The sequence below is a fragment of the Anomalospiza imberbis genome, chromosome 1 (assembly GCF_031753505.1).
Source record: "Anomalospiza imberbis isolate Cuckoo-Finch-1a 21T00152 chromosome 1, ASM3175350v1, whole genome shotgun sequence".
Taxonomy (NCBI): Eukaryota; Metazoa; Chordata; class Aves; order Passeriformes; family Viduidae; genus Anomalospiza; species Anomalospiza imberbis.
Window position 1 is genome coordinate 2,563,921 of NC_089681.1, and position 14,078 is coordinate 2,577,998.

The 14,078-nt window shown below is 63.7% G+C and overlaps 1 protein-coding gene across 1 annotated transcript in view; it reads right to left on the minus strand.

Annotated features, from left to right (window-relative positions):
- The window catches only part of LOC137467878 (glycosylphosphatidylinositol anchor attachment 1 protein-like), a 35,824-nt gene extending 26,194 nt beyond the window's left edge, over positions 1–9,630 (minus strand). Inside the window, exons 1-3 of the mRNA XM_068179326.1 lie at positions 9,545–9,630; positions 7,555–7,728; positions 2,685–2,796 (exon numbers count right to left, since the gene is read on the minus strand). Coding sequence (XP_068035427.1) covers positions 2,685–2,796; positions 7,555–7,728; positions 9,545–9,618 — 360 coding nt within the window. The 5' untranslated portion in view covers positions 9,619–9,630. The remainder of the gene's footprint in view (positions 1–2,684; positions 2,797–7,554; positions 7,729–9,544) is intronic.
- Positions 9,631–14,078: the final 4,448 nt, after the last annotated feature.

The window sequence follows — 14,078 nt, forward strand, 5'->3', positions numbered from 1 at the left end:
CCCCAAACCCACCCAGGGACCCCAAAACCTGTCCAGGGACCCCAAAACCCACCCAGGGACCCCAAAACCCGCCCAGAGACCCCAAAACCTGCCCAGGGACCCCAAACCCGCCCAGAGACCCCAAAACCTGTCCAGGGACCCCAAACCCACCCAGGGACCCCAAAACCTGCCCAGGGACCCCAAAACCCACCCAGGGACCCCAAAACCTGCCCAGAGACCCCAAAACTGCCCAAAGACCCCAAAACCTGTCCGGGGACCCCAAACCCGCCCAGGGACCCCAAAACCTGCCCAGGGACCCCAAAACCTGCCCTGGGACCCCAAACCCGCCCAGGGACCCCAAAACCTGCCCTGGGACCCCAAATCCACCCTGGGACCCCAAAACCTGCCCTGGGACCCCAAACCCACCCAGAGACCCCAAAACCTGCCCAGGGACCCCAAAACCTGTCCAGGGACCCCAAACCCGCCCAGAGACCCCAAAACCTGCCCAGGGACCCCAAAACATGCTCTGGGACCCCAAAACTGTCCAGGGACCCCAAAACCTGCCCAGGGACCCCAAATCCACCCAGGGACCCCAAAACCTGTCCGGGGACCCCAAAACCTGCCCAGGGACCCCAAAACCTGCCCAGGGTCCCCAAAACCGCCCAGAGACCCCAAACCCACCCAGGGTCCCCAAAACCGCCCAGAGACCCCAAACCCACCCAGGGACCCCAAAACCGCCCAGAGACCCCAAAACCTGCCCAGGGACCCCAAACCCACCCAGAGACCCCAAACCCGCCCAGAGACCCCAAAACCTGCCCACAGACCCCAAACCCACCCAGGGATCCCAAACCTGCCCACAGACCCCAAAACCTGCCCAGGAACCCCAAAACCTGCCCAGGGACCCCAAACCCGGCCAGGGTCCCCAAAACCTGTCCAGGGACCCCAAACCTGTCCGGAGACCCCAAACCCACCCTGGGACCCCATACCCACCCAGGGACCCCAAAACCTGCTCTGGGACCCCAAAACTGTCCAGGGACCCCAAAACCTGTCCAGGGACCCCAAACCTTTCCGGAGACCCCAAACCCACCCTGGGACCCCAAACCCACCCAGGGACCCCAAAACCTGCTCTGGGACCCCAAACCTGTCCAGGGACCCCAAAACCTGCTCTGGGACCCCAAAACTGTCCAGGGACCCCAAAACTTGTCCAGGGACCCCAAACCTGCCCACAGACCCCAATCCCACCCAGAGACCCCAAAACCTGTCCAGGGACCCCAAACCCTGCCCAGGGACCCCAAACCCACCCAGGGACCCCAAACCCGCCCAGGGACCCCAAACCCTGCCCAGAGACCCCAAAACCTGCCCAGGGACCCCAAAACCTGCCCAGAGACCCCAAACCCGCCCAGGGACCCCAAAACCTGCCCTGGGACCCCAAACCCACCCTGGGCCCCCAAAACCTGCCCAGGGACCCCAAACCCACCCAGAGACCCCAAAACCTGTCCAGGGACCCCAAAACCTGTCCAGGGACCCCAAACCCCCCAAAGACCCCAAAACCCACCCAGGGACCCCAAAACCCGCCCAGAGACCCCAAAGATCCCTGCAGCGCCCCAAAAACCCCAAACCAGCTGGGACAATGACAGGGACAGCGGGGTCAGCACCCCAAAACCCGCCCAGGGACCCCAAACCCGCCCAGGGACCCCAAACCCACCCAGAGACCCCAAAACCTGTCCAGGGACCCCAAACCCACCCAGAGACCCCAAAGATCCCTGCAGCGCCCCAAAAACCCCAAACCAGCTGGGACAGGGACAGGGATAGCGGGGTCAGCACCCCAAAACCCGCCCAAGGACCCCCCCGGGACACCCCAGCAGAGCCCAAGGATCCCAGAGGCACCGGGAGCCCCCCTCACTCCAGGCCCCCCATTCCCAGTTCTCCCAGTTCCCCCCATTCCCAGCACTCCCAGTTGCCCCATCCCCCCCCCATTCCCAGAGCTCCCAGTCCCCCATTCCCAGTGCTCCCAGTCCCCCCATTCCCATTCCCAGAGCTCCCAGTCCCCCCATTCCCAGTACCCCCGTCCCCCCGTTCCCAGTCCCCCCATCCTCCCATTCCCAGTGCTCCCAGTCCCCCCGTTCCCAGAGCTCCCAGTCCCCCCATTCCCCCATTCCCAGTGCTCCCAGTCCCCCCGTTCCCCCATTCCCAGTCTCCCAGTTCCCCCATTCCCAGTGCTCCCAGTCCCCCCGTTCCCCTGTTCCCAGTGCTCCCAGTCCCCCAGTTCCCCCGTTCCCAGTGCTCCCAGTCCCCCCATTCCCAGTGCTCCCAGTCCCCCCATTCCCAGTGCTCCCAGTCCCCCCGTTCCCAGTGCTCCCAGTCCCCCCATCCCCCCATTCCCAGTGCTCCCAGTCCCCCCGTTCCCCCATTCCCAGTCTCCCAGTTCCCCCATTCCCAGTGCTCCCAGTCCCCCCGTTCCCCCGTTCCCAGTCCCCCCGTTCCCCTGTTCCCAGTGCTCCCAGTCCCCCAGTTCCCCCATTCCCAGTGCTCCCAGTCCCCCCATTCCCAGTGCTCCCAGTCCCCCAGTTCCCCCGTTCCCAGTGCTCCCAGTCCCCCCGTTCCCAGTCCCCCCATTCCCCCTTCCCAGTCCCCCCATCCCCCCATTCCCAGTGCTCCCAGTTCCCCCGTTCCCCCGTTCCCAGTGCTCCCAGTTCCCCCAGTACGTAGCGCTCGTGGGCCTCGTCGGGGAAGGGCAGGGTGCGGCTGAAGGGCTGGCGGTGGACCTCGAGCCCCAGCTGGAACATGGTCTGCTCCAGCCACTCCACGGGCATGCCCCTAGAAACAAATATGGGATTGGGATTGGGATTGGGATTGGGATTGGGATCGGGGCACCCCAAAGCAGCCCTGAGCCCCACAGGCTCTGCTCCAGCCACTCCACGGGCATGCCCCTAGAAACAAATATGGGATTGGGATTGGGATTGGGATCGGGATTGGGGTTGGGACTGGGATTGGGGTTGGGATTGGGATTGGGGTTGGGATTGGGACTGGGATTGGGATTGGGGTTGGGATTGGGATTGGGGCACCCCAAAGCAGCCCGGAGCCCCACAGGCTCTGCTCCAGCCACTCCACGGGCATGCCCCTAGAAACAAATATGGGATTGGGATTGGGGTTGGGATGGGGATTGGGATCGGGGCACCCCAAAGCAGCCCTGAGCCCCACAGGCTCTGCTCCAGCCACTCCACGGGCATGCCCCTAGAAACAAATATGGGATTGGGATTGGGATTGGGATTGGGATTGGGGTTGGGATTGGGATTGAGACTGGGATTGGGGTTGGGATTGGGATCGGGGCACCCCAAAGCAGCCCTGAGCCCCACAGGCTCTGCTCCAGCCACTCCACGGGCATGCCCCTAAAAACAAATATGGGATTGGGATTGGGGTTGGGATGGGGATTGGGATCGGGGCACCCCAAAGCAGCCCTGAGCCCCACAGGCTCTGCTCCAGCCACTCCACGGGCATGCCCCTAGAAACAAATATGGGATTGGGATTGGGATTGGGATTGGGGTTGGGATTGGGATTGGGGTTGGGATTGGGGTTGGGATTGGGGTTGGAATTGGGACTGGGATTGGGATTGGGATTGGGGATTGGGGCACCCCAAAGCAGCCCGGAGCCCCACAGGCTCTGCTCCAGCCACTCCACGGGCATGCCCCTAGAAACAAATATGGGATTGGGACTGGGATTGGGATCGGGATTGGAATTGGGGTTGGGACTGGGATTGGGATTGGGGTTGGGGTTGGGATGGGGATTGGGATTGGGGTTGGGATTGGGGTTGGGGTTGGAATTGGGACTGGGATTGGGGTTGGGATTGGGGATTGGGATTGGGGTTGGGGTTGGGGTTGGAATTGGGACTGGGATTGGGGTTGGGATTGGGGCACCCCAAAGCAGCCCGGAGCCCCACAGGCTCTGCTCCAGCCACTCCACGGGCATACCCCTAGAAACAAATATGGGATTGGGGTTGGGATTGGGATTGGGGTTGGGGCACCCCAAAGCAGCCCGGAGCCCCACAGGCTCTGCTCCAGCCACTCCACGGGCATGCCCCTAGAAACAAATATGGGATTGGGATTGGGGTTGGGATTGGGACTGGGATTGGGACTGGGATTGGGGTTGGGACTGGGATTGGGACTGGGGTTGGGATTGGGGTTGGGATTGGGATTGGGGCACCCCAAAGCAGCCCTGAGCCCCACAGGCTCTGCTCCAGCCACTCCACGGGCATGCCCCTAAAAACAAATATGGGATTGGGATTGGGATTGGGACTGGGATTGGGGTTGGGGTTGGGGCACCCCAAAGCAGCCCGGAGCCCCACAGGCTCTGCTCCAGCCACTCCACGGGCATGCCCCTAGAAACAAATATGGGATTGGGGTTGGGATTGGGATTGGGATTGGGGTTGGGACTGGGGTTGGGATTGGGGCACCCCAAAGCAGCCCTGAGCCCCACAGGCTCTGCTCCAGCCACTCCACGGGCATGCCCCTTGAAACAAATGGGATTGGGATTGGGATTGGGATTGGGACTGGGATTGGGATTGGGGATTGGGATTGGGGTTGGGATTGGGGATTGGGATTGGGGTTGGGGTTGGGATTGGGGTTGGGATTGGGGTTGGGGCACCCCAAAGCAGCCCGGAGCCCCACAGGCTCTGCTCCAGCCACTCCACGGGCATGCCCCTAGAAACAAATATGGGATTGGGATTGGGATTGGGATTGGGATTGGGATTGGGGTTGGGATTGGGGCACCCCAAAGCAGCCCGGAGCCCCACAGGCTCTGCTCCAGCCACTCCACGGGCATGCCCCTAGAAACAAATATGGGATTGGGATTGGGATTGGGGTTGGGATTGGGATTGGGATTGGGATTGAGGTTGGGATTGGGATTGGGATTGGGGCACCCCAAAGCAGCCCGGAGCCCCACAGGCTCTGCTCCAGCCACTCCACGGGCATGTCCCTAGAAACAAATATGGGATTGGGATTGGGATTGGGGATGGGATTGGGACTGGGATTGGGGTTGGGATTGGGGTTGGGATGGGGATTGGGATTGGGACTGGGATTGGGGTTGGGATGGGGATTGGGATTGGGGTTGGGATTGGGGTTGGGGTTGGAATTGGGACTGGGATTGGGGTTGGGATTGGGGCACCCCAAAGCAGCCCGGAGCCCCACAGGCTCTGCTCCAGCCACTCCACGGGCATACCCCTAGAAACAAATATGGGATTGGGATTGGGGTTGGGATTGGGATTGGGATTGGGGTTGGGTTTGGGACTGGGATTGGGGTTGGGGTTGGGATTGGGATTGAGGTTGGGATTGGGGCTGGGATTGGGGCACCCCAAAGCAGCCCGGAGCCCCACAGGCTCTGCTCCAGCCACTCCACGGGCATGCCCCTAGAAACAAATATGGGATTGGGACTGGGATTGGGATTGGGATTAGGGTTGGGACTGGGATTGGGGTTGGGATTGGGGTTGGGATTGGAATTTGGACTGGGATTGGGGTTGGGATTGGGGCACCCCAAAGCGGCCCTGAGCCCCACAGGCTCTGCTCCAGCCACTCCACGGGCATGCCCCTAAAAACAAATATGGGATTGGGATTGGGATTGGGACTGGGATTGGGGCACCCCAAAGCAGCCTGGAATCCCACAGGCTCTGCTCCAGCCACTCCATGGGCATGCCCCTAGAAACAAATATGGGATTGGGGTTGGGATTGGGATTGGGGTTGGGATTGGGATTGGGATTGGGGTTGGGATTGGGGTTGGGGTTGGGATGGGGATTGGGATTGGGGCACCCCAAAGCAGCCCAGAGCCCCACAGGCTCTGCTCCAGCCACTCCACGGGCATGCCCCTAAAAACAAATATGGGATTGGGACTGGGATTGGGATCGGGATCGGGGTCGGGATTGGGATTGGGATTGGGGCACCCCAAAGCAGCCCGGAGCCCCACAGGCTCTGCTCCAGCCACTCCACGGGCATGTCCCTAGAAACAAATATGGGATTGGGATTGGGGTTGGGATTGGGATTGGGATTGGGACTGGGATTGGGGTTGGGACTGGGATTGGGATTGGGGTTGGGATTGGGACTGGGATTGGGGTTGGGACTGGGATTGGGATTGGGGTTGGGATTGGGATTGGGGTTGGGATTGGGGCACCCCAAAGCAGCCCGGAGCCCCACAGGCTCTGCTCCAGCCACTCCACGGGCATGCCCCTAGAAACAAATATGGGATTGGGACTGGGATTGGGATTGGGATTAGGGTTGGGACTGGGATGGGGATTGGGGTTGAGGTTGGGATTGGGATTGGGATTGCGGCACCCCAAAGCAGCCCGGAGCCCCACAGGCTCTGCTCCAGCCACTCCACGGGCATGCCCCTAGAAACAAATATGGGATTGGGATTGGGATTGGGATTGGGGTTGGGATTGGGACTGGGGTTGGGACTGGGATTAGGGTTGGGATTGGGGTTGGGATTGGGGTTGGGATTGGGGTTGGGATTGGGGTTGGGATTGGGATTGGGGTTGGGGTTAGGGTTGAGGTTGGGATTGGGATTGGGATTGGGGTTGGGATTGGGACTGGGATTGGGGTTGGGGTTAGGGTTGAGGTTGGGATTGGGGTTGGGATTGGGGTTGGGATTGGGACTGGGATTGGGATTGGGGTTGGGGCACCCCAAAGCATCCCCCAAATCCCTCCTCCAGCCACTCCAACCAGGAGAGGCAATGGGAACTCCCCCAAAACTCCTCCAAACCCCAAAAGGGTCACTCTGCTCTCCACCTGTCCCCCAAAATCGCCCGGGTGTGCCCCCGCTCCCCAAACCCCCAATCCAGCCCCGAGCTCAACCTCAAATCCCCCTCCCCAAATCCCCCGTTCTCGCCCCGCTCTCTTCTTGTGCTCCCAAAATTCCCGGGTGTGTCCCCAAACCCAAACCCCCCAATCCCAATCCGGGGGTCTCACCCCGCTCTCCTCTTGTGCCCCCCAAAATCCCAGCTGTGTCCCCAAACCCAAACCCCCAATCCCAATCCGGGGGTCTCACCCCGCTCTCCTCTTGTGCCCCCCGAAATCCTAGCTGTGTCCCCAAACCCAAACCCCCCAATCCCAATCCGGGGGTCTCACCCCGCTCTCCTCTTGTGCCCCCCGAAATCCCAGCTGTGTCCCCAAACCCAAACCCCCCAAATCCCAATCCGGGGGTCTCACCCCGCTCTCCTCCTGTGCCCCCCGAAATCCCAGCTGTGTCCCCCTCCCCAAACCCCAAATCCCAATCCGGGGGTCTCACCCCGCTCTCCTCTTGTGCCCCCCAAAGTCCCAGCTGTGTCCCCCTCCCCAATCCCAATCCGGGGGTCTCACCCCGCTCTCCTCCTGTGCCCCCCGAAATCCCAGCTGTGTCCCCCTCCCCAAACCCCCCAATCCCAAGCCGGGGGTCTCACCCCGCTCTCCTCTTGTGTCCCCCAAAGTCCCAGCTGTGTCCCCAATCCCCCCAGTCCCAATCCGGGGGTCTCACCCCGCTCTCTTCTTGGTGCTCCCAAATTTCCCGGGTGTGTCCCCCTCCCCAAACCCCCCAATCCCAATCCGGGGGTCTCACCCCGCTCTCCTCTTGTGCCCCCCGAAATCCCGGGCCAGTGCCAGGGCGCGGGGGCCGAGGTCGGAGCCCTCCCCCACCATGGTGGAGCCCATGGCGTTCTCGGACAGGTACGTGCGGGGAGCCAGCGCCGGCAGCAGCAGGAACCAGGTGAGCCCCGACAGGTAACTCAGGACACTGCGGGGGGCACCCCAAAATCAGCAATGGCACCCCAAACCCACCCCACAGCCAGCACTGACACCCCACAGCCAGCAGAGCCCCACAGGTACATGTGGGGGGCAGCAGCAGGAACCAGGTGAGCCCCGACAGGTAACTCAGGACACTGCAAGGGGGCACCCCAAAATCAGCACTGGCACCCCAAAATCAGCACTGGCACCCCAAAAATAACCCCATAACCATCAGTGACACCCCACAGCCAGCACAGGTACGTGCGGGGGGCAGCAGCAGGAACCAGGTGAGCCCCGACAGGTAACACAGGACACTGCAAAGGGGACCCCAAAATCAGCACTGGCACCCCAAAATCAGCACTGACACCCCAAAATCAGCACTGGCACCCCAAAATCATCTGTGACTCCCCAAAATCAGCACTGGCACCCCAAAATCAGCACTGGCACCCCAAAAATAACCCCATAACCACCAGTGACACCCCACAGCCAGCACAGGTACGTGCGGGGGGCAGCAGCAGGAACCAGGTGAGCCCCGACAGGTAACTCAGGACACTGTGGGGGGCACCCCAAAATCAGCACTGACACCCCAAAATCAGCACTGGCACCCCAAAATCAGCACTGACACCCCAAAATCAGCACTGGCACCCCAAAAATAACCCCATAACCATCAGTGACACCCCGCAGCCAGCACAGGTACGTGCGGGGGCAGCAGCAGGAACCAGGTGAGCCCCGACAGGTAACTCAGGACACTGCAAAGGGGACCCCAAAATCAGCACTGGCACCCCAAAATCACCCCACAGCCAGCCCTGACACCCCAAAGTCCCCCAGGACTCGCCAGAGGGGTTTTGGGGTCCCCCCAGGGTTTCAGGATCCCCTGGCACTCACCAGAGCGGGGTGTTGGGGTCCCCCCGGGGTTTTGGGGTCCGCCCCGGGTTTCGGGGTCCCCCAGGGTTTTGGGGTCCCCCAGCACTCACCAGAGCGGGGTGTTGGGGTTCCCCAGGGGTTTTGGGGTCCCCCCCGGGTTTTGGGGTCCCCCAGCACTCACCAGAGCGGGGTGTTGGGACCCCCCAGGGGTGTTGGGGTCCCCCCCAGGTTTCGGGGTCCCCCAAAGTTTCGGGGTCCCCCAGCACTCACCAGAGCGGGGTGTTGGGGTCCCCCCCGGGTTTCGGGGTCCCCCAGGGTTTCGGGGTCCCCCAGCACTCACCAGAGCGGGGTGTTGGGGTCCCCCAGGGGTGTTGGGGTCCCCCCCAGGGGTTTTGGGGTCCCCCAGGGTTTCGGGGTCCCCCAGCACTCACCAGAGCGGGGTGTTGGGGTCCCCCAGGGGTGTTGGGGTCCCCCCCAGGGGTTTTGGGGTCCCCCAGGGTTTCGGGGTCCCCCAGCACTCACCAGAGCGGGGTGTTGGGATCCCCCAGGGGTGTTGGGGTCCCCCCCGGGTTTTGGGGTCCCCCCGGGGTTTTGGGGTCCCCCAGCACTCACCAGAGCGGGGTGTTGGGGTCCCCCAGGGGTTTCGGGGTCCCCCAGGGTTTCGGGGTCCCCCAGCACTCACCAGAGCGGGGTGTTGGGGTCCCCCCGGGGTTTTGGGGTCCCCCAGGGTTTCGGGGTCCCCCAGCACTCACCAGAGCGGGGTGTTGGGGTCCCCCCAGGGTTTTGGGGTCCCCCAGGGTTTCGGGGTCCCCCAGCACTCACCAGAGCGGGGTGTTGGGGTCCCCCCGGGGTTTTGGGGTCCCCCAGGGTTTCGGGGTCCCCCAGCACTCACCAGAGCGGGGTGTTGGGGTCCCCCCCCAGGTTTTGGGGTCCCCCAGGTTTCGGGGTCCCCCAGCACTCACCAGAGCGGGGTGTTGAGGCGCAGCAGCAGCCGGGCCAGCGCCCGCCGGCACTGCGGGTCCGACAGCAGCCCCATGGCCGGGGAACTGCGGGGAGCCCGGTCAGGGGCAGCGGCAGCAGGCACCCCAAAACCCCGCAGGCACCCCAAAACCCCGCAGGGACCCCACAGGCACCCCAAAACCCTGCAGGCACCCCAAAACCCCGCAGGGACCCCACGGGCACCCCAAAACCCCGCAGGGACCCCACAGGCACCCCAAAACCCCGCAGGCACCCCAAAACCCCGCAGGGACCCCAAAACCCCACGGGAACCCCACAGGCACCCCAAAACCCCGCAGCGACCCCAAAACCCCACAGGGACCCCACGGGCAACCCCAAAACCCCGCAGGCACCCCAAAACCCCGCAGGGACCCCAAAACCCCACGGGAACCCCGCAGGCACCCCAAAACCCCACAGGGACCCCAAAACCCCGCAGGGACCCCACAGGCACCCCAAAACCCCGCAGGGACCCCACGGGCACCCCAAAACCCCGCAGGCACCCCAAAACCCCGCAGGGACCCCAAAACCCCACGGGAACCCCACAGGCACCCCAAAACCCCGCAGGCACCCCAAAACCCCACAGGGACCCCACGGGCAACCCCAAAACCCCGCAGGGACCCCAAAACCCCGCAGAAACCCCCACACACCCCACTGAGCCCCCAAACCCCCTCCTCTCCTCACAGACACCCCAAATCACCCCACGGATACCCCAAATCCCCCCCCGAAATCCCCCAAATCCCCTCAAAGACACCCCAAATCCCCCCCAAATCCCCTCACGGACACCCCAAATCCCCCCCAAATCCCCCAAATCCCCTCACGGACACCCCAAATCCCCCCCAAATTCCCCCCAAATCCCCTCACGGACACCCCAAATCCCCCCCAAATCCCCTCACGGACACCCCAAATCCCCCAAATCCCCCCCAAATCCCCTCACAGACACCCCAAATCCCCCAAATCCCCCCCAAAATCCCCCCCATCCCCTCACGGACACCCCAAATCCCCTCCCCCCCTCAGGCCCCGGGCCCTGCCCTCCCCCACGCCGCGTCTCCCCCGCACCCCACAGCCCCCACTCGGGTCAGGCCCGGCCCTTCCCCTGCCCCGCACCCGCCGGGACTCCCAAAACGCCCCAAAATGCCCCAAAATGCCCCAAAACCCCCCAAAATGCCCCAAACCTCCCAAAACCTGCGGGGCACGGCCGGGCCAGGCCGCTCAATCGCTGCCGGAGCGCGCGGCCAGGGCGGGGCGCGGAGCGCAGAGACAGCGATCGCGCCGCGCCGCCAGGGGGCGCCACGCTGAGGGGCGGCCCAGTGGGCGTGGCCACCGCCTGTGGGCGGGGCCAAGGACCAACGGGGGATTTTGGGGCGAAAAAAGGGGGGAACCCGGGGGGTTTGGGGCACAAAGGGGGGCTCAGGGCGACGAGGGGGCTTGGGGGCCAAGGAGGGGGCAGGCGACGGGCAAAGGCAGGTGACAGGGACACCTCGGGGGGCACGGGGGTGACACAGCCAGGGGACGCGCAGGTGACACACCCCAGTTTATTGCCATGGCGCCACGGGGACCCCAAAACCCAGAGGTGTCCCACTGCAGGGTCCCCAGGACAGCTGGTCACTGCAGGGTCACAGCTCCAGTGTCCCCAGGACTGGTCACACCAGTGTCCCCAGGACAGCTGGTCACTGCAGGGTCCCACTCCAGTGTCCCCAGGGTCCCCAGGACTGGTCACTGCAGGGTCCCCAGGAGAGCTGGTCACTGCAGGGTCCCACTCCAGTGTCCCCAGGACTGGTCACTGCAGGGTCCCCAGGAGCGGCTGGTCACTGCAGGGTCACTGCAGGGTCCCCAGGACTGGTCACTGCAGGGTCCCCAGGAGTGGTCACTCCAGTGTCCCCAGGACTGGTCACTGCAGGGTCACAGCTCCATTGTCCCCAGGACTGGTCACTCCAGTGTCCCCAGGTCTGGTCACTGCAGGGTCCCCAGGAGCGGCTGGTCACTGCAGGGTCACTGCAGGGTCCCCAGGGTCCCCAGGACTGGTCACTGCAGGGTCACTGCAGGGTCCCACTCCAGTGTCCCCAGGACTGGTCACTGCAGGGTCACAGCCCCATTGTCCCCAGGTCTGGTCACTCCAGTGTCCCCAGGACTGGTCACTGCAGGGTCACAGCTCCAGTGTCCCCAGTGTCCCCAGGACTGGTCACTGCAGGGTCACAGCCCCATTGTCCCCAGGACTGGTCACACCAGCGTCCCCAGGACTGGTCACTCCAGTGTCCCCAGGACTGGTCACTCCATTGTCCCCAGGACTGGTCACTGCAGGGTCACAGCTCCAGTGTCCCCAGGACTGGTCACTGCAGGGTCCCCAGGACTGGTCACTGCAGGGTCACAGCCCCATTGTCCCCAGGACTGGTCACACCAGTGTCCCCAGGACTGGTCACTGCAGGGTCCCCAGGACTGGTCACTGCAGGGTCACAGCCCCATTGTCCCCAGGTCTGGTCACTCCATTGTCCCCAGGACTGGTCACTGCAGGGTCACAGCTCCAGTGTCCCCAGTGTCCCCAGGACTGGTCACTGCAGGGTCACAGCCCCATTGTCCCCAGGACTGGTCACTGCAGGGTCCCCAGGACTGGTCACTCCAGTGTCCCCAGGACTGGTCACTCCATTGTCCCCAGGACTGGTCACTGCAGGGTCACAGCTCCAGTGTCCCCAGGACTGGTCACTGCAGGGTCCCCAGGACTGGTCACTGCAGGGTCACAGCCCCATTGTCCCCAGGACTGGTCACACCAGTGTCCCCAAGACTGGTCACTGCAGGGTCCCCAGGACTGGTCACTGCAGGGTCACAGCCCCATTGTCCCCAGGTCTGGTCACTGCAGGGTCCCCAGGACTGGTCACTGCAGGGTCACAGCTCCAGTGTCCCCAGGACTGGTCACTCCATTATCCCCAGGTCTGGTCACTCCATTGTCCCCAGGACTGGTCACTCCAGCGTCCCCAGGACTGGTCACTGCAGGGTCCCCAGGACTGGTCACTGCAGGGTCACAGCCCCATTGTCCCCAGGACTGGTCACACCAGCGTCCCCAGGACTGGTCACTGCAGGGTCCCCAGGACTGGTCACTGCAGGGTCACAGCCCCATTGTCCCCAGGTCTGGTCACTCCATTGTCCCCAGGACTGGTCACTGCAGGGTCCCCAGGACTGGTCACTGCAGGGTCCCCAGGACTGGTCACTGCAGGGTCACAGCCCCATTGTCCCCAGGACTGGTCACTGCAGGGTCCCCAGGACTGGTCACTGCAGGGTCCCCAGGACTGGTCACTGCAGGGTCACAGCTCCAGTGTCCCCAGGTCTGGTCACTCCATTATCCCCAGGTCTGGTCACTCCATTGTCCCCAGGACTGGTCACACCAGCGTCCCCAGGACTGGTCACTGCAGGGTCCCACTCCAGTGTCCCCAGTGTCCCCAGGACTGGTCACTGCAGGGTCCCCAGGACAGCTGGTCACTGCAGGGTCCCACTCCAGTGTCCCCAGTGTCCCCAGGACTGGTCACTGCAGGGTCCCCAGGACAGCTGGTCACTGCAGGGTCCCACTCCAGTGTCCCCAGTGTCCCCAGGACTGGTCACTGCAGGGTCCCACTCCAGTGTCCCCAGGCCTGGTCACTGCAGTGATGTCACGCTGCAGCTCCCGGAGGTCAGTTGGCCACCGCAGCGTCCCCCAGGTCACGTGGCCACGGCGGTGTCCCCACGGTGGCCCTGGGGTCACCGTGCCATGGCAGTCCCTGTTCCACGGCCACGTCCCCACGGTGGTCACTGTGGTCAGGAACTGATCCGTGGTGGTGTCCTGGTGTCCCCACGGTGGTCACTGTGGTCAGGAATTGATCCGTGGTGGTGTCCTGGTGTCCCCACGGTGGTCACTGTGGTCAGGAACTGATCCATGGTGGTGTCCTGGTGTCCCACGGTGGCCACTGTGGTCAGGAACTGATCCATGGTGGTGTCCTGGTGTCCCACGGTGGCCACTGTGGTCAGGAACTGATCCATGGTGGTGTCCTGGTGTCCCACGGTGGTCACTGTGGTCAGGAACTGATCCGTGGTGGTGTCCTGGTGTCCCCACGGTGGTCACGGTGGCCACTGCTCCATGGCCGTGTCCTGGGGTGGCCACAGTGATGGTCACTGCTCCATGGCCGTGTCCTGGGGTGGCCACAGTGATGGTCACTGCTCCATGGCCATGTCCTGGGGTGGCCACTGTGGTCACGGCTCCATGGCCGTGTCCTGGGGTGGCCGCAGTGATGGTCACTGCTCCATGGCCGTGTCCTGGGGTGGTCACTGTGGTCACTCACTGCTCCATGGCCGTGTCCTGGGGTGGTCACTGTGGTCACTCACTGCTCCATGGCCGTGTCCTGGGGTGGTCACTGTGGTCACTCACTGCTCCATGGCCGTGTCCTGGGGTGGCCACAGTGATGGTCACTGCTCCATGGCCGTGTCCTGGGGTGGCCACTGTGATGGTCACTGCTCCATGGCCGTGTCCTGGGGTGGCCA